The following is an 18,995-nucleotide window of genomic DNA, read 5'->3' on the forward strand; positions in this document are numbered from 1 at the left end:
TTCCCAGGTGGAGCAGGCCAGGTCCTTTCTGTGTGGAGTTTGCACATTCTCCCCATATCTGTGTGGGTTTCCTCCCACAGTTTAAAGACATACAGTCAGGTTGACTGGAGCTATTGAAAAAAATAGGTGTGAAGGTATGTGTGTGGGCGTGCGTGTTTGCACTGTGATGGACTGGTGACCTGTCTGAGGTGTTTCCTATGTATCGCCCAGTGGAGCCCAGTAAAGCAGTGGTAAAACAGATAATGAACGAATTACAAGCTTCACACTGAACCCAGGCCCATAGTACCTTGGAGCAGTGTGGTACGCACACGACGTACAGTGCCAACCTTTGTTTATATCTATCTGTTTATTAGCTATTTTATTAGGAACTCTTGCACACATGTGTATCCTTTTGCAGCAGGATAACTAAAAATCATACAGGGGTTAGACAGATGATCTTGGATTTTCATGCACCATCTCAGAAGTACACAGAATGGTTTGGACCAACACATGGAGTGGAGGTCGGTTGCCAAAAATGCCTTGTTAATAATGAAAATGTCCAGTTCTAGCTGATAGGAAGGCTAAACCTTTACAAATATTATGAGCAGAAAAGACCAATTCCACTTCTGCTGGAGCCTATCCCAGCTTTTCAATGGGTGCAAGGCACACAGTCCATCGCAGGGCAGACACATACACACATACACACACCCATTCACCTATAGGGCAATTCAGTGTCTCCAATTAACCTGACTGCATGTTTTTGGACTGAGGGAGGAAACCAGAGCTCCCGGAGGAAACCCACAGAGACACAGGGACTCCGCACAGAAAGGACCCAGACTGCCCTGCCTGGGGATCGAACCCAGGACCTTCTTGCTGTGAGGCGACAGTGCTACCCACCGAGCCACTGTGCCACCTGTTACTTAAACTAGACAGATAAAAATTGCAAAAGGCCGAAAAAAATTTAGATGGTTGGGCTGAGATGGTTGGGCCAGAGTTCAGAGTAAACGGCATGTATCCATGGACACAACTTGCCTTGTGTTTACACCACTAGATGCTACTGGTTGTGTAGTATTATGAGAAATGTTTCCAGAAATATACTTGGCCCCTTATACCAATTAGGTTACAATTTACCATCCTATGGTGCCCACTTGAAGCATGATAAAGTGTCATGTGAAAAAACAAGATGCTGATTTCATGAATGTATTTAGTGTTTACCATATAGCAGCACTTTGTAGTTCTACAATTACTGACTGTAGTCCGTCTGTTTCTCTACAATTTATTTAGCCTGCTCTTACCCTGTTCTTCAGTGGTCGGGACCCCCACAGGACCACTACAGAGTAGGTATTATTTAGGTGGTGGGTCATCCTTAGCACTGCAGTGACACTGACATGGTGGTGGTGTGTTAGTGTGTGTTGTGCTGGTATGAGTGGATAAGACACAGCAGCGCTGCTGGAGTTTTTAAACACCTCACTGTCACTGGTGGACTGAAAATAGTCCACCAACCAAAAATATCCAGCCAGCAGCGCCCCATGGGCAGCGTCCTGTAACCACTGATGAAGGTCTAGAAGATGACCAACTCAAACAGCAGGAATAGATGAGTGATCGTCTCTGACTTTACATCTACAAGGTGAATCAACTAGGTAGGAGTGTCTAATAGAGTGGACAGTGAGTGGACACAGTATTTAAAAACTCCAGCAGCGCTGCTGTGTCTGATCCACTCATACCAGCACAACACACACTAACACACCACCACCATGTCAGTGTCACTGCAGTGCTGAGAATGATCCACCACCTAAATAATACCTGCTCTGTGGTGGTCCTGTGTGGGTCCTGACCATTGAAGAACAGGGTGAAAGCAGGCTAAAAAAGTATGTAGAGAAATAGATGGACTACAGTCAGTAATTGTAGAACTACAAAGTGCTTCTGTATGATAAGTGGAGCTGATTAAATGGACAGTGAGGTGGTCATAATGTTATGGCTGATCGGTGTAAATACCTCCATCATGGGTTGTGATGCATCATGGACTAAAATCTCAATACATTTGTCTTAGTACAGTATTCAGTACTTCTTATGAAAGGGCCAAAGGGCCAGTGAGTGTAATTTTCTGTAAAAATTAAACGTATTACCGTGTTGGGAATTATTTCAATGTAGAGGTCAGGTAAGAATGAAAAATAATCTAATTAGCATAACGTCCCAATAAAAAAACATGTTTCATTTACAGCTCTTGGTAAATGTCCTTACCAAAATGCTCTGCCTCATGAAAACTGCTTGTTATTCATAAGCAGCTCTTCGCTGTGAATATTCATGAGCTGACCAGCTGGCACTGGCTGTGGAAGCACACATGTGGCCAGATGGAGGCTCTCCTGCACTGGCGTGCTCTGTAACACTGAGTCGTGCACAGCATTCTCAGTATTTATTATTAATAAAACTAAAGAAAATGTGGCCCAACATCAGCTCTTAATCCTGGTCTTCTTTACTTTTTTGATGACTGGACATGATTAAAAAGGGCATGCCTGGTTGTACAGCTGGACCTACTCTATTCCAGAAGTGTGGACATTAATATGAACTTGCCCCTCCACCCCTCCATCCATATGGCAGCCCATAGTCTTCTATAAAGTCTGGCGACAAGCTTTTGGGATGCATATGTAGGCATTTTGGACAAAAATGCCTTGCTCATGGCTGTTCAGGTGGTGTGGCGGTAAAAACACGCTGGAACCAGAGCTGTGATCTCGAATACATTGTATCAAATCTTAGCTCTGCCTGCCGGCTAGGATGAGCGGCCACATTCACAACGATTGGCCTGTTGTTCAAATATGGGTGGGATTAAGCTGGATAGGCTCTCTCTCATAACTAATGCAATTACGACCTCTGCTGGCTGATTGATGGTGCCTGCACAGAGATGAGAAAAGAGTGCTCTCAGGGTGTGTCTCTCTGCACACAACGCTGAGCTGCACTGCACTCGTCAAAGTGTAAGTGATAAGATGCATACGGCATGCTGCCCATGTGCAGGCAATTGGACCCACTAAAAGGGTTCAAAAAGGGGAGAAAATGCATAAATTATATATATATATATATAAATAAATATATATAATATTATCCAATATATCCCAAAGCTCAGAGTTAGTCTCTCTCTCTCTCTCCTCTGTCTGTCTGTCTGTCTGTCTGTCTGTCTGTCTGTCTATCTATCTATCTATCTATCTATCTATCTATCTATCTATCTATCTATCTATCTATCTATCTATCTATCTATCTATCTATCTATCTATCTATCTATCTATCTATCTATCTATCTATCTATCTATCTATCTATCTATCTATCTATCTATCTATCTATCTATCTATCTATCTATCTACGTATATATCTATATATATCTATATCTATATCTATAGTGTTCCAATATAACCCAAAGCTCAGAGTTAAGTTAAGGCCAGCTGATCCTCCACTACAAACTACTCAAACCACATCTCTAGAACAGTCATGCTGCAACAGGAAATGTTTTTTTCTAAACAGAGCATATATTGTTATTTTATACACCTGTAAGCATGGGTATAGCTGAAACACCTGCTGTCAATAATCAGAAGGTATCTTCACATAACTTTAGCCATATAGTGTAACTTTAATCATTGTAGCTATCTATGTACTTGAGGATGAAAAAAACCAAGAAATTATGTAATTTATTATTATTTATGTAATTAAAGCTTTGCATACAACTGCATTACCCCAATAAAACATAATTGCCGCCATGGTACCTCATTTAACCATTACACTTAATTTAAAAAGATTGATCAAGGTCAAACAGTCCCCCCCTAATTTCAAGGAAAGACCAGACAAAGGGCTCCAGGACTCCACCAAACCCCAGAGCCAGTATCTCAAAATAACTGAAATTCAGAACAGCTGTGAATCTACCTAGAAGGGGCCAACTTGCTAAAATTTCTTCAGGACCTCTGCTCTTCTAAAACATTAGATTATTACACCAATAGTGAAACATGTTGGTTAAGTGATGTAAGGTTTTAAATGCCTCAATACAACTATAACTATTTAAAGATTTGAAGTAAATGTGAAGCCATTCCTCTACAAGCTGACACAGGCGGAACTGGCGTATGCAGCAAGCCAGATCCAAAAAACAAAGGCTACACTTACATATCTACTTGTATCTATTTCCTCGGCCGCTCCCGTTAGGGGTCGCCAGCGGTTCGTGATCCGCATTATTAATTTGGCAGTTTTTACGCCAGATGACACAACCCTCCCTATTTATCCTGGCTTGGGACCGGCGCTACAATGCACTGGTTTATGCATCCTAGCGGCAAAGTACCTATAGGACAATTCAGTGCCTCCAATTCACCTCACTTGCATGTCTTTGGACTGTGGGAGGAAACCGGAGGAAACCCAAGCAGACACCGGGAGAACATGCAAACAGCACAGAAAGGACCCAGACTGCCCCACTTGGGGATCGAACCCAGGACCTTCTTGCTGTGAGGCGACACAGTGCTACCCACTGAGACACCGTGCCGCTCGCTTAGAATTTTAACATCATGTTTAACACTCTTTGGTTACATTCATGACAGGAACGGTAGTTACTCGTTACACAAGATTTATCAGTTCACAAGTTCAATGTCAAACACAGTCATGGACAATTTAGTATCTCCAATTCATCTCACTTGCATGTCTTTGGACTGTGGGAGGAAACTGGAGCACCCGGAGGAAACCCAAGCAGACACGGCGAGAACATGCAAACTCCACACAGAAAGGACCTGGACCGCCCCACCTGGGGATCGAACCCAGGACCTTCTTGCTGTGAGGCGACAGTGCTACCCACTTAGCCACTGTGCCGCCCTCACATAGATAAATAAATAACTCATAAAACTGCTGTTAAAAAACCTAGCTGGCGAGGCAAATCCTAAGTGACTTCATAATATCTACATATGAAGCTTTTAGCTGTACCTTGTGTAACATAAGTAAGCAGAAACTACAACCCCAAATCAGAAAAATAGTTGGGACAGTCCATCTTCCATAGCAATGTAAAAAAAAAACAAATGTAAGTGCTGAGCTCTAGTCATTGCTGCTAAGAGTGGTGAAAACACATGGGTGTAGGGTTACTTAGATAGAAAATCTCCTGTTCCTTAAGTCATCATTGCACTTTTAATCATAAACAACTCCTAATTTATAAACTAGTCTTCAATTGCCAGCTTAAAGCTGGTTTACAAATATTTTCTCATAAAGATGAACATTATTAGTGGTAATTTTAAATGAAGATTGAAGAACTCTTGAAAACACTGTAGTTTCCTTATTAAGGTGGGAAAAAAAACATCTTCAAAGTCCACAAAAAAATCAGCTCTTTAATCTCTTACATAAAGGATCATGAGTACAATTAAACAATCAAACCAGTGTATGAATCAGATTACATACACCTGAAAGGAGGGATGTTTTGTCGGTTGTTTTTGATTTGCATAAAAGTATAAAGTATAGTGTTGTTCAGTATAATCAATGATCCCATACAGCACACCCCAACATACATACATACACACTAGAATCTAATAAACTCTGCTAGAAAAAACACAGAAACCCATCCCTTGGAAAAGTAAGGAAGAGAAAAGAGAAAAGGCAGAATTTGGTCGTCTGTGTGTGCATGTAATGCTTCTGAATGGCATGGAAGGCTTTACTAGAGTCCCTGCTTTTGACAATACACAGATGGTCCACAGGTACATTCCACTCGGGAGCTGAAAAGGGGGCCTTGCAAACCTTCACGCATCCTCGTACAACTCGCTCATTTCCTAACTTGCATAAAATAAATTTTTCTATGATTTACTCCATGAAAAAACAAATATATTACAGTAAAATATACGAGCCATGCACAGAAAAAAGGGAAAACCAGACACACACAAAATATGAGAATGTGCATACATGTTTGCTTGATTTCCTACAGTACCCAAAATAAATACTGTAATATTACATTGTCTTTGTAAAAAAAAAACTGAATAGAGAAATTTATAGGCAAAAGGTTAACAGGCACTGTGTGTAAGGACACTGAATGACAGCAGTTTTTACGCTTGGGTGAGATTTAAAGAAAAATGCAAAACATTACATTTCTTATAAAAATATTACATTTCCTATGCTATTTTGAAGGCAGCAGCGTTTGCTCATAATTTTATTACTCATGCTGTCTTTCTTTAGTTATAAAATGCATTATTCATTGTTATACATTGTTTTTTATTTTCTTTATGCATTTTCTCCCCTTTTCCTCCCTTTTTAGCGCGTCCAGTCATGCTTCTTCTCCACCAATGCCGATCCCTCCGACACGTGGGCAGCATGCCATATGCATCTTATCACCTACACTTTCTCTGTGCAGGCGCCATCAATCAGCCAGCAGAGATCGTAACAGCACCGGTCATGAGAGAGAGAGAGAGACCCCATCCGGCTTAGTCCCGCCCATATCTGAACAACAGGTCAATCGTTGTTCATGTGGCCGCTCAGCTTCAGCCGGCAGGCAGAGCTGAGATTCGATACGATGTATTCGAGATCCAGCTCTGGTTCCAGGGTGTGTTTTTACCGCTGCGCCACCTGAGCGGCCGTTGTTATACATTTTTAATATTTGAATGAAAAATCTTGCATTTTAATAACTTATTGTCTTGTTGCAAGTATATTTACAAGGTGCAAGTTACTATATAAAAGAAAGTAAAGGATCTTTCCAACATGGGCTTATATATATATATATAAAAAAATGGTATAAAGGGGCTACTCATCGTCATTCCAATGCATCATAATTCTTTTAAGATTTAAAGCAACAACCGAACCTAAATGGAAGTGCAATTACATATTACTCTCTTGTACAAAATCATTGTAACAATTCTGAATGTGGCTCCTTGGTCAGACTGATTACCAGATTTACATCCCCATTGTGTAAAAGACAGAAATTCCGGGTGGGTGTAACTGACATCATTCAAGTACTCTTTGTTTGTAGCTCTTCAAAAATCCTTCATGGTTATGCCTTCCAGAAAGATTGTCCTACCGCACAGCTTCCGACTCCTCTCTTTACTTTCCAAAGTTGGCAAAGTCAGCGAAGGCATCTTGCTTTGGTTGTGCCATGGCAGTGCTCATACCCATGCCTGGCATTGACATTCCCATCCCCATGTTGCCCGTCATGCCCATGCTGGCCATAGGCATTCCCATATTCATGTTCATTCCCATCATCCCTTGATTCAGCGGCATGCCTCCCATGGGGGCCATACCCATGACACCTCCTGTCATGGTAGGTGACATGGCCACGTTTCCCATCATGGGGTTCGCAGGAGGCCGGGCGGGGACAGGAGTAGGTTGCATGCTTAGGTTCATCCCAGCAAAACCCTGTGTCATTATGTTCACTCCTAAAGGATAAAAAGATGAAAAGGAGTTTATTGGGCTTTTGTTCTAGATTGCTTGGTTGCATATCGAATGTTTTGACATGTTGCTACTAATCTACACCGATCAGCCATAACATTAAAATCACCTCCTTGTTTCTACACTCACTGTCCATTTTATCAGCGCCACTTACCATATAGAAGCACTTTGAAGTTCTACAATTACTGACTGTAGTCCATTTGTTTCTCTACATGCTTTGTTAGCCCCCTTTAATGCTGTCCTTCAATGGTCAGGACTCTCCCAGGACCACTACAGAGTAGGTATTATTTGGGTGGTGGGTCATTCTCAGCACTGCAGTGACACTGACATGGTGGTGGTGTGTTCAGACACAGCAGCGCCGCTGCAGTTTTTAAATACTGTGTCCACTCACTGTCCACTCTATTAGACACTCCTACCTAGTTGGTCCACCTTGTAGATGTAAAGTCAGACACAATCGCTTATCTATTGCTGCGGTTTGAGTTGGTCATCTTCTAGACCTTCATCAGTGGTCACAGGACGCTGCCCACGGGGCGCTGTTGGCTGGATATTTTTGGTTGGTGGACTATTCTCAGTCCAGCAGTGACAGTGAGGTGTTTAAAAACTCCATCAGCATTGCTGTGTGTGATCCACTCATACCAGCACAACACACACTAACACACCATCACCATGTCAGTGTCACTGCAGTGCTGAGAATGATCCACAACCCAAATAATACCTGCTCTGTAGTGGTCCTGGGAGAGTCCTGACCATTGAAGGACAGCATTAAAGGGGGCTAACAAAGCATGCAGAGAAACATATGGACTACAGTCAGTAATTGTAGAACTACAAAGTGCTCCTATATGGTAAGTGGAGCTGATAACATGGACAGTGAGTGTAGAAACAAGGAGGTGGTTTTAATGTTATGGTGTGTGTATGGAGCTGAATTATCACCTTGCTGCTGCATCATGTTAAGTGTAGGCTGAGCTTGTTTGGGAGGCTGCATGCCCAGGTAGTCCAGACTGATGTTCACACTGGAATCCGACCAGGTGGACGGCATACTGGCTTTTTTGGCTTCTTGTTTTTGAACTGCAGGCTGATGGGGCATCAGCGGAGTCCCCATACTGTGCAGAGGCTGGACACAACACAGAGGTGGAAAAAATAAGGTCAATTGGGTCAAGACATTTCATTACCATCTTCTAATCATACAAACTTTAAGACACTACTTCTTATATTACACATAAAAACAGTGCGAAAGGTTGTCAAAGTGGAAGGGATTCGTAGTCAGATGATTTTTAATCAGGTTTGTTTATTTGGATTTTAACGTCATGCTTTTTACAGTCTGTGGTTACATTCATGACAGGAACGGTAGCTAATCGATACACAAGGTTCATCAGTTCAGAAGTTTATATCAAACACAGTCATGGACAATTTTGTATCCCCAATTCACCTCACTTGCACGTCTTTGGACTGTGGGAGGAAACCGGAGCACCCGGAGTAAACCCACGCAGACACGGGGAGAACGTGCAAACTCCACACAGAAAGGACCCGGACCGCCCAACCTGGGGATCGAACCCAGGACCTTCTTGCTGTGAGGCGACAGTGCTACCCACTTAGCCACCGTGCCGCCCTTTTTAATCAGGACCTTATCTTTAGTGTCAATCGGAGTCAAGTGTGTATATACTCTGGCTCCCATAATTCATGATTCCTTTTTATTTACTTAAAAATTGTTTATCACGTTAATGCCTAGTGAAACAAAATCAATGCTGGGGAGAGTTCAGTGTAACTCAGAGTAAAAAACTTCCCTAAAACTACGCTGAAACAGTAGAGGCAAATCAGTTATATATACACACATTCTGTTAAATGAAGTCCTACCACCCAGTTCTAGTTGGGATGAGATATAATTGCTGTCAATTGTCTTTGCAATTATGGCAAGACTTCTCTAAAGCGGGGATAATGAAAATATGAAGGTCAGTAAGAACAATTCAGAAGCCCCCTGAGGTTATCAAGTTTCTTAACAGACTGTAACAATGATGACTAAGAAGCTTTGGTTTATTGTTTGCGTGTGCGGGGGCTTTACTTTGTTCTTCAGCCAAACAAATGTTGCCATTTTAAAGTAGGTCAGGTTCTTAGCATGCAAATATTCACTTTATACCAGGCTTTTGTTTCAGTTTAATGGTTTTCTAACTCAAACTTGTTCCTTTTCATTCTGCCAGTCTCTGTGATGGGTGTCCCAGGGGGCAGGGGTTGGTGGATAATGTGGAGGGGGTGGGTGGAAATTGTACCGATGCTGTACGTGTACCCTCTTTGTCTTGCTTTGCTGTAACTTTGCTCTTAAAAGCGCTGGCTTGAAATTTCATACGATATTGTTCTTTCTAGTGTAAATTGCCATTAGGAGACATTTTCACTCTAAATGTATGTCTAATGCTAACTGTTATTTATTGAACAACACAATTAGAGTACATGTCCAAGTGACACCGCGACAGCTTGGAGACCGAGGAGCTTGGGTGCAGTGGTAAATCATGCTAGCTCTAGGGTTCGAATCTCAGCTGTGCTATTGGGCAGTCAGATTTGAGGGAGGGTGGCTGAACAGAGTAGCTATTAGGAGGTGCACTTGTCACTAAACCGGTCCCAAGCCTGGATAAAATAAGGAGAGGGTTGAGTCTGGAAGGGCATCCAGCATAAAAATGTGCCAATACAGGTATGTGGACTAGAATGATCCGCAACCTCTAATATGGGAGCAGCCAAATGACAGCAGAAATAAAACTTTGTTAGCCCCCTTGCTGTTCTTCCATGGTCAGGACCCCCACAGGACCACCACAGAGTAGATATTATTTGGGTGGTGGATGATTCTCAGCACTGCAGTGACACTGACATGGTGGTGGTGTGTTAGTGTGTGTTGTGCTGGTATGAGTGGATAAGACACAGCAGTGCTGCTGGAGTTTTTAAACACCTCACTGTGACTGCTGGACTGAGAATAGTCCACCAACCAAAAATATATCCTGCCAACAGCGCCCCGTGGGCAGCGTACTGTGACCACTGATGAAGGTCTCAATTGTCCCTGACTTTACATGTACAAAGTGGACCAAATAGGTACAAGTGTCTAATAGAGTGGACAGTGAGTGGACACATAAAAATGTGCCAATACAGGTATGTGGACTAGAATGATCCGAAACCTTTAATATGGGAGCAGCCAAATGACAGCAGAAATAAAACAAGGAAGCAGAGGAAAACATATTTAGACATAATCTGTTCTGGAAAACTCTCTCACTTTCTTAACTGCTTATCCAATTAGGGTCGTTGGGGGGGAGGGGGGGTGCTTGAGGGTGCTGGAGCCTATCCCAGCTTTTCAATGGGCGCAAGGCACGCAGTAACACCCTGGACGGGGCGCCAGTCCATCGCAGGGCAGACCCACATACACACACCCCCATTCACCTATAGGCCAATTCAGTGTCTCCAATTAACCTGACTGGATGTTTTTGGACTGTGGGAGGAAACCGGAGCTCCCGGAGGAAACCCACACAGACACGGGAAGAACATGCAAACTCCGCACAGAAAGGACCCAGACCGTCCTGCCTGGGGATCGAACTCAGGACCTTCTTGCTGTGAGGCGACAGTGCTACCCACTGAGCCACCATGTCACCCATTCTGGAAAACTATTTATAGTAAATTTATGTAAAGTAGGAATCAAATTAATATATATTTTGATGGCAAAAATAACAGCTTACTATAAACACCTAAAAATATCAAGATGCTTAAAACGAAAAACACAGACGAACATAAATACAAATACAGTTTGTACAAAATAATCTCTTCCTTATCTTTCTTAATAACCACTATTTCCTCCTTGAACGTTGTGGCTTTTCTAAGCCTTTTTTTTTGTTTTTGCTTTTTTCTACTTTAAATGGCTTGCACTCAGTCAACTGTCAGAGCTGTATTTTGTGGAGCTTTTCTTTTAAGATGGAACTGCTTGTTTGTCTGTCTGGCTGTCTGTCAATCACACCCTCATTAATGCATGCAAAATGTTTCTTGTTGCTGTTCTTTATGTGCATTAGGTCCTGTCAAACTGGTGCTTTTCTTCAATGACATTATGGCTCTGTGTATAGCATGGTCCAGTAAAAATATAAAAATACAAACCACATTTCCAGAAAAGTTGGGACATGAATGCAATAAAAAGAAGAATATGTGATTTGTTAATCAGCTTGAACACTTGTTTTCACTGTGTTGATGCCTGCAACACACTCTAAAAAAGTTTGGATAATAAACAAGAAATGTTGACTGAATATTGGCGGTACAGTGCTTTGAAGCATTCCCCAATAAGCAGGTAAACTGGTAACAGGTGAGGGAATCATGATTGAGTATAAAAAGAGGATCCGCCAAAGGCTTGGTCTGTACAAGCAATGATGGGTCGACAAGAATTGACAATGAGTTCAAAAAGAACATTTCTCAATGCAAGATTGCAAATAATTTAGGTTTTTAACCAGTAACCTTACATAATATCATGAAAAGATTCAGGGAATCTGGAAAAATTTCAGTCAGTGTAAAGCAAAAGCGTAAACCACTACTGAATACGTGTGACCTTCAAGCCCTCAGATGACATTGTGCGAGAAACCATAATGCTACTGTGATAAAAATAGCCACCTGGGCTTGGAAGTCTTTCAGAAAACTGTCACTTAAAACAGTAAACCACTGCATCAACAAATGCAACTTAAACCTCTATTACACAAAGAGTAAAGCCAGACATCAATTCTATGCTGAAACACTGCCAAGTTCTCTGGGCCCAAGCTGAATGATGAACTGATCATCTTCTGTTGTCAGATGAGTCTACGTTTTGTCTCGTTTTCTTAAGAAAAGAACATGGAGTTCCTTATGACAAAGACGAAAAAGACCATCCAGACTGTTCTCAGCGAGAGCTGCAAAATCCAACAACTGTATTGCTATGAGGGTTGCATCAGGTGATTTGCATATGTGTGAAGGTATCATTGACGCAAAGGTGTATATTTAAATTTTTTAAAAGCTTTGTTTAAGAGTTCCGTGCTCCTATAAAGGTGACATCTTTTCCAGGGAAGTTTGTGGTTGTTTCAACAAGACAATGCCAGACCTCATTCCATACACGCTAGAACAGTGTGGCTTCATAGACACATAGTGTGTGTGCACTTGACTAACCTGACTGCATTCCAAATCTGTGTTCTATTGAAAATGTATAGTGCATCATGAAGAGGAGAATCAGACTGTGGCGAAAACGGACTGTTGAGCAAGTGAAGTCTGAACTTTGTTGATTATAGAAAGTACTATAACTGCACTGAAGTTTAAGGCTTGGCTTCCTAATTTCTTGTTAGGGATGATTAACAGTAGGTGGTGACTTTTCTGTGGTCATTAAAATAAGAATTATAAGACTACCCCCACTAAGAAGCACATGGAACAGTGGTCTACATGTACAAACAAACTATAACCTTATGCTGAGGAGAAATGAATAGATGCGATTCAAGAATCGTTAACACCAAGACTTGCTAAAGTGGGTTTTAATCTCAGTGGTGCTTTCAGCCAGCCAGGCTGAAAAAAACACCGCATGTGCGTCATACATAACTTTATCAATTGTAAATATGAGTTGTATTATATTTTTTACTCACTTTTTTGGACAAGAACATTTGCCTTCTGATTTTTTTTAACTACAGAGAAACAACAATTGCAAAAATTCTTAATATCCCAAGACTGCATTGACATACACTATATTGCCAAAAGTATTCGCTCGTCTGCCTTCACACGCATATGAACTCGAGTGACATCCCATTCTTAATCCATAGGGTTTAATATAATGTCGGCCCACCCTTTGCAGCTATAACAGCTTTAACTCTTCTGGGAAGGCTTTCCACAAGTTGGGAGCATGAAATTGTCCAACATTCCTTGGTATGCTGAAGCATTAAGAGTTCCTTTTACTGAAACTAAGGGTGCGAGCTCAACTCCTGAAAAACAACCCCACACCATAATCCCCCCTCCACCAAACTTTACACTTGGCACAATGCAGTCAGACAAGTACCGTTCTCCTGGCAACCACCAAACCCAGACTCGTCCATCGAATTGCCAGATGGAGAAGCGTGATTCCGTGAGTCCAGTGGCGGCGTGCTTTACACCACTGCATCCGATGCTTTGCATTGCGCTTGGTGATGTAAGGCTTGGATGCAGCTGCTCGGCCATGGAAACCCATTCCATGAAGCTCTCTACACACTGTTCTTAAGCTAATCTGAAGGCCACATGAAGTTTGGAGGTCTGTAGCAACTGACTCTGCAGAAAGTTGGCGACCTCTGCGCACTATGCGCCTCAGCATCCGCTGACCCCACTCTGTCATTTTACGTGGCCTACCACTTCGTGGCTGAGTTGATGTCGTTCCCAATCGCTTCCACTTTGTTATAATACCACTGACAGTCGAATGTGGAATATTTAGTAGTGAGGAAATTTCACGACTGGACTTGTTGCACAGGTACCACGCTGGAATTCACTGAGCTCCTGAGAGCGACCCATTCTTTCACAAATGTTTGTAGAAGCAGTCTACATGCCTAGGTGCTTGGTTGTATACACCTGTGGCCATGGAAGTGAATTCAATGATTTGGATGGGTGAGTGAATACTTCTGGCAATATAGTGTACATGTCCCATACAAGTATATGTAAACTTTTGACTTTCACTGTACAGAAAACTGATCACTGATCCATACCATAAAAACTACCAGCCTGATATCGTGCAGGTCCCCATGATGGCACTGAAACTCATTGAGGCATGGATCTCACAAGACCTTGGATGATGAGTTGTACTACGGTATCTGGCACCAAGTAGTTGGCAACAGATTCAATAAGTCCTGTAAGATGCAAAGTTAGGCCTCCATGGACCAGACTGATTGTCTGTCACATCCCAGATACTCTATCTGAGGAATCTGGAGGCAAGTCAACACCCTGATCCACCTATACAAGGCCACTGCCAATCGGGAATACTGTTGCCATGAGGGGGTGTACTTGGTCTGCAATGATGTTTAGGTAGGCGATGCGAGTTAAAGTAACATCCACATGAATACAGGACCCTAGGGTTCCCAGTAGAACACTTGCATCCTGGTGCCATTTCTTACCTAGGTAAGCAACAGACACATCCTTCATGATGTTCACCAGTTGTCCATTAAACCACTTTAGGGATCACTTAATAGATTCAAACCCTTGACAAGTGCCATTGTAACATGACAATCCATGTATCCAATATTTACTTCACCTGTCTGTGGTTTTAATATTGTGGTTAATGGGAGTATGATCGTTACACTTACCTGTGATTTAGACAAAGGAAGGTTTGCGTTTTGAGTGCTGGTCATGGAGAAGCTCATGCTTTGGGAGACATTAATGCTGGTACTGACAGAGGGACCCATGAGATCGAAGAGGTCAGCAGAAGGCACTGTGGAGGCAGGAGCAGCGGGTAGCAGGTCTGTTGCTGCAGGGTTTACAGGCTGAGCTGCCAGCTGATTCTCTCCAAACGCATTCCAGTCCCCAAATCCCCCATTTCCACAAGCTGCTGAGGCTAAACAGAAAAAGGGGTTTAATAGGTTTTATAAGAAACAAAAATTGACATGTTAAGCTTTATATTTTGACACTGCATGAATCTGCTTCTTGGAGCTGAAAGTCAGAAATACGACAGTAAAAAAAAGCCACTTTGAATGCATCAACTGATGACCATGTCATTCCTCTCTCACCAAAAGAGACAGAAAGAAATGTGTTATGCCCAACATGAGCTGAAATGTGTCTGCCCTCATTAGATTTAGCACAGAGCTCAACCATATGGTTTGCCCACCCTTTCCTTTTCAATATTTAGGAGTGTTATGCTCTCTGCATTTCATAAACAGGCAGATGAGGACAACAGGCTGTGGCCCCGTTGCAAATACCAACAGCCTTCTGTTACATTTGTTAAATGATCACAACAGAAAAAAATAAATCATTGGGGAGGGTGAGGGGATATGTAAAATATTCCAGCCAATCCATGTCAAATTTAACCACTGAATTCATAATGTCTGAACCTAAATACATTTATTAAATACAAAATGCATTTGATTAAAATCTACATCTTAAAATTAAGTAATTAATTCCCATAACTATTTTTTGTTTATTTTATTTTATTTACTAAGTTTTGAGTAAATGTGCTATATACATAATTACAGATATTATTACTTGTTTTTACACTCACTGTCCATTTTATCAGCTCCACTTACCATATAGAAGCAGTTTGTAGTTCTACAATTACTGACTGTAGTCCATCTGTTTCTCTACATACCTTTTTAGCCTGCTTTCACCCTGTTCTTCAATGGTCAGGACCCCTACATGACCACGACAGAGTAGGTATTATTTGTGTGGTGGATCATTCTCAGCACTGCAGTGACAATGACATGATGGTTGTGTGTTAGTGTGTGTTGTGCTGGTATGAGTGGATAAGACACAGCAGCGCTGCTGGAGTTTTTAAATACCTCACTGTCACTGCTGGATTGAGAATACTCCACAACCAAAAAAAATCCAGCCAACAGTATCCTGTGACCACTGATGAAGGTCTAGAAGATGACCAACTCAAACAGCAGCAATAGATGAGCGATCGTCTCTGACTCTACATCTACAAGGTGGACCAACTAGGTAGGAGTGTCTAATAGAGTGGACATTGAGTGGACACGGTATTTAAAAACTCTAGCAGCGCTGCTGTGTCTGATCCACTCATACCAGCACAACACACACCAACACACCACCACCATGTCATTGTCACTGCAGTGCTGAGAATGATCCACCTAAATAATACCTGCTCTGTAGTGGTCCTGTGGTGGTCCTGACCATTGAAGAACAGGGTGAAAGCAGGTTAAAAAAGTATGTAGAGAAACAGATGGACCACAGTCAGTGATTGTAGAACTACAAAGTGCTTCTATATGGCAAGTGGAGCTGATAAAATGGACAGTGTGTGCAAGATTTAGACAGAGTTATTGGTTATGGCTTTACAAATAGAGCAGGTGATTTTACAGTTGACCCCTAGCTGCAAACATGCTTCAAAACTGTAGTTAGAAAAACATACCAGCTGCTGAAGGTAGACTGGCTGTAGCTTCAGCCGATGAAAAATCAGCAAACCCGCCAAATAGGTCTGGACAAAGTAAAAGAAAAAAAAAGGCACATATTAAATATTGCATTAAATACTCCATATTTAAGAAAATTACTATGACATGTATAAAGTAGTTGTCATGGTTTCTTTGGGACATCTAAAAGACAAAGCAAACAGGCTTTGATCTATTACTCTGCAGACACATGCATGCACACACTTTCTCCAGTCGTGTTGGATTCAGTGGCTTGTGGTTAGATGGCTGATGCTGAGAGACAGAAGCAGCTGTCTGACTGATGGATATGAGTAAAGTGGGGGAGAGAGAGAGAGTGAGATGGCTGCACATCTGCTTAGCACTCCACTTCCACCAGGGAGCACTTTAACATCTGGTCCTGGCAGCTAAATGCTCCAGTGGACAGGGGCTACTGGAGAGCCCATCTGCTACAGTTTGCACACACACATCAAGCCCCCACAACCACAAGGCCATGCCAATGTCTGTTTTTATAAGCCTTACTGTCAACCTTGATTATGCTTGCTTGCCCTTAGTACTGGGTCACAAAGGTCTGGATTAATATACAGTGCCTTGCAAAAGTATTCAGCCCCCTTGAACTTTTCAACCTTTTGCCACATTTCAGGCTTCAAACATAACGATATGAAATTGTAATTTTTTGTGAAGAATCAACAACAAGTGGGACACAATCGTGAAGTAGAACGAAATTTATTGGATATTTTAAACTTAAAAAAAAAAAAAAAACTAAAAAGTGGGGCGTGCAATATTATTCAGCCCCTTTACTTTCAGTGCAGCAAACTCACTCCAGAAGTTCAGTGAGGATCTCTGAATGATCCAATGTTGACCTAAATGACTGATGGTGATAAATAGAATCCACCTGTGTGTAATCAAGTCTCCGTATAAATGCACCTGCTCTGTGACAGTCTCAGAGTTCTGTTTAAAGCGCAGAGAGCATCATGAAGACCAAGGAACACACCAGGCAGGTCCGAGATACTGTTGTGGAGAAGTTTAAAGCCGGATTTGGATACAAAAAGATTTCCCAAGCTTTAAACATCTCAAGGAGCACTGTGCAAGCGATCATATTGAAATGGAAGGAGTATCAGACCACTGCAAATCTACCAAGACCCGGCCGTCCCTCTAAACTTTCAGCTCAAACAAGGAGAAGACTGATCAGAGATGCAGCCAAGAGGCCCATGATCACTCTGAATGAACTGCAGAGATCTACAGCTGAGGTGGGAGACTCTGTCCATAGGACACAATCAGTCGTACACTGCACAAATCTGGCCTTTATGGAAGAGTGGCAAGAAGAAAGCCATTTCTCAAAGATATCTATAAAAAGTCACCTGGGAGACACACCAAACATGTGGAAGAAGGTGCTCTGGTCAGATGAAACCAAAATCGAACTTTTTGGCCACAATGCAAAACGTTATGTTTGGCGTAAAAGCAACACAGCTCATCACCCTGAACACACCATCCCCACTGTCAAACATGGTGGTGGCAGCATCATGGTTTGGGCCTGCTTTTCTTCAGCAGGGACAGGGAAGATGGTTAAAATTGATGGGAAGATGGATGGAGCCAAATACAGGACCATTCTGGAAGAAAACCTGTTGCAGTCTGCAAAAGACCTGAGACTGGGACGGAGATTTATCTTCCAACAAGACAATGATCCAAAACATAAAGCAAAATCTACAATGGAATGGTTCACAAATAAACGTATCCAGGTGTTAGAATGGCCAAGTCAAAGTCCAGACCTGAATCCCATCGAGAATCTGTGGAAAGAGCTGAAAACTGCTGTTCACAAACGCTCTCCATCCAACCTCACTGAGCTCGAGCTGTTTTGCGAGGAAGAATGGGCAAAAATTTCTGTCTCTCGATGTGCAAAACTGATAGAGACATACCCCAAGCGACTTGCAGCTGTAATCGCAGCAAAAGGTGGCGCTACAAAGTATTAACGCAAGGGGGCTGAATAATATTGCACGCCCCACTTTTCAGTTTTTTATTTTTAAAAAAAGTTTAAAATATCCAATACATTTCGTTCCACTTCACGATTGTGTCCCACTTGTTGTTGATTCTTCACAAAAAATTACAATTTCATATCGTTATGTTTGAAGCCTGAAATGTGGCAAAAGGTTGAAAAGTTCAAGGGGGCCGAATACTTTTGCAAGGCACTGTATATACAGTGTATCACAAAAGTGAGTACACCCCTCACATTTCTGCAAATATTTTATTATATCTTTTCATGGGACAACACTATAGAAATAAAACTTGGATATAACTTAGAGTAGTCAGTGTACAACTTGTATAGCAGTGTAGATTTACTGTCTTCTGAAAATAACTCAACACACAGCCATTAATGTCTAAATGGCTGGCAACATAAGTGAGTACACCCCACAGTGAACATGTCCAAATTGTGCCCAAAGTGTCAATATTTTGTGTGACCACCATTATTATCCAGCACTGCCTTAACCCTCCTGGGCATGCAATTCACCAGAGCTGCACAGGTTGCTACTGGAATCCTCTTCCACTCCTCCATGATGACATCACGGAGCTGGTGGATG

At 42.1% G+C, this 18,995-nt stretch overlaps 1 protein-coding gene across 1 annotated transcript in view; it reads right to left on the reverse strand.

Moving 5' to 3' along the window:
• Positions 1-5,296: 5,296 nt before the first annotated feature.
• Positions 5,297-18,995, reverse strand: part of clint1a (clathrin interactor 1a) — a 36,673-nt gene continuing 22,974 nt past the window's right edge. The window contains exons 9-12 of the mRNA XM_063000554.1: positions 16,407-16,472; positions 14,635-14,882; positions 8,285-8,465; positions 5,297-7,341 (exon numbers count right to left, since the gene is read on the reverse strand). Coding sequence (XP_062856624.1) covers positions 7,010-7,341; positions 8,285-8,465; positions 14,635-14,882; positions 16,407-16,472 — 827 coding nt within the window. The 3' untranslated portion in view covers positions 5,297-7,009. The remainder of the gene's footprint in view (positions 7,342-8,284; positions 8,466-14,634; positions 14,883-16,406; positions 16,473-18,995) is intronic.

Source organism: Trichomycterus rosablanca, chromosome 8, assembly GCF_030014385.1.
Source record: "Trichomycterus rosablanca isolate fTriRos1 chromosome 8, fTriRos1.hap1, whole genome shotgun sequence".
Lineage (NCBI taxonomy): Eukaryota > Metazoa > Chordata > Actinopteri > Siluriformes > Trichomycteridae > Trichomycterus > Trichomycterus rosablanca.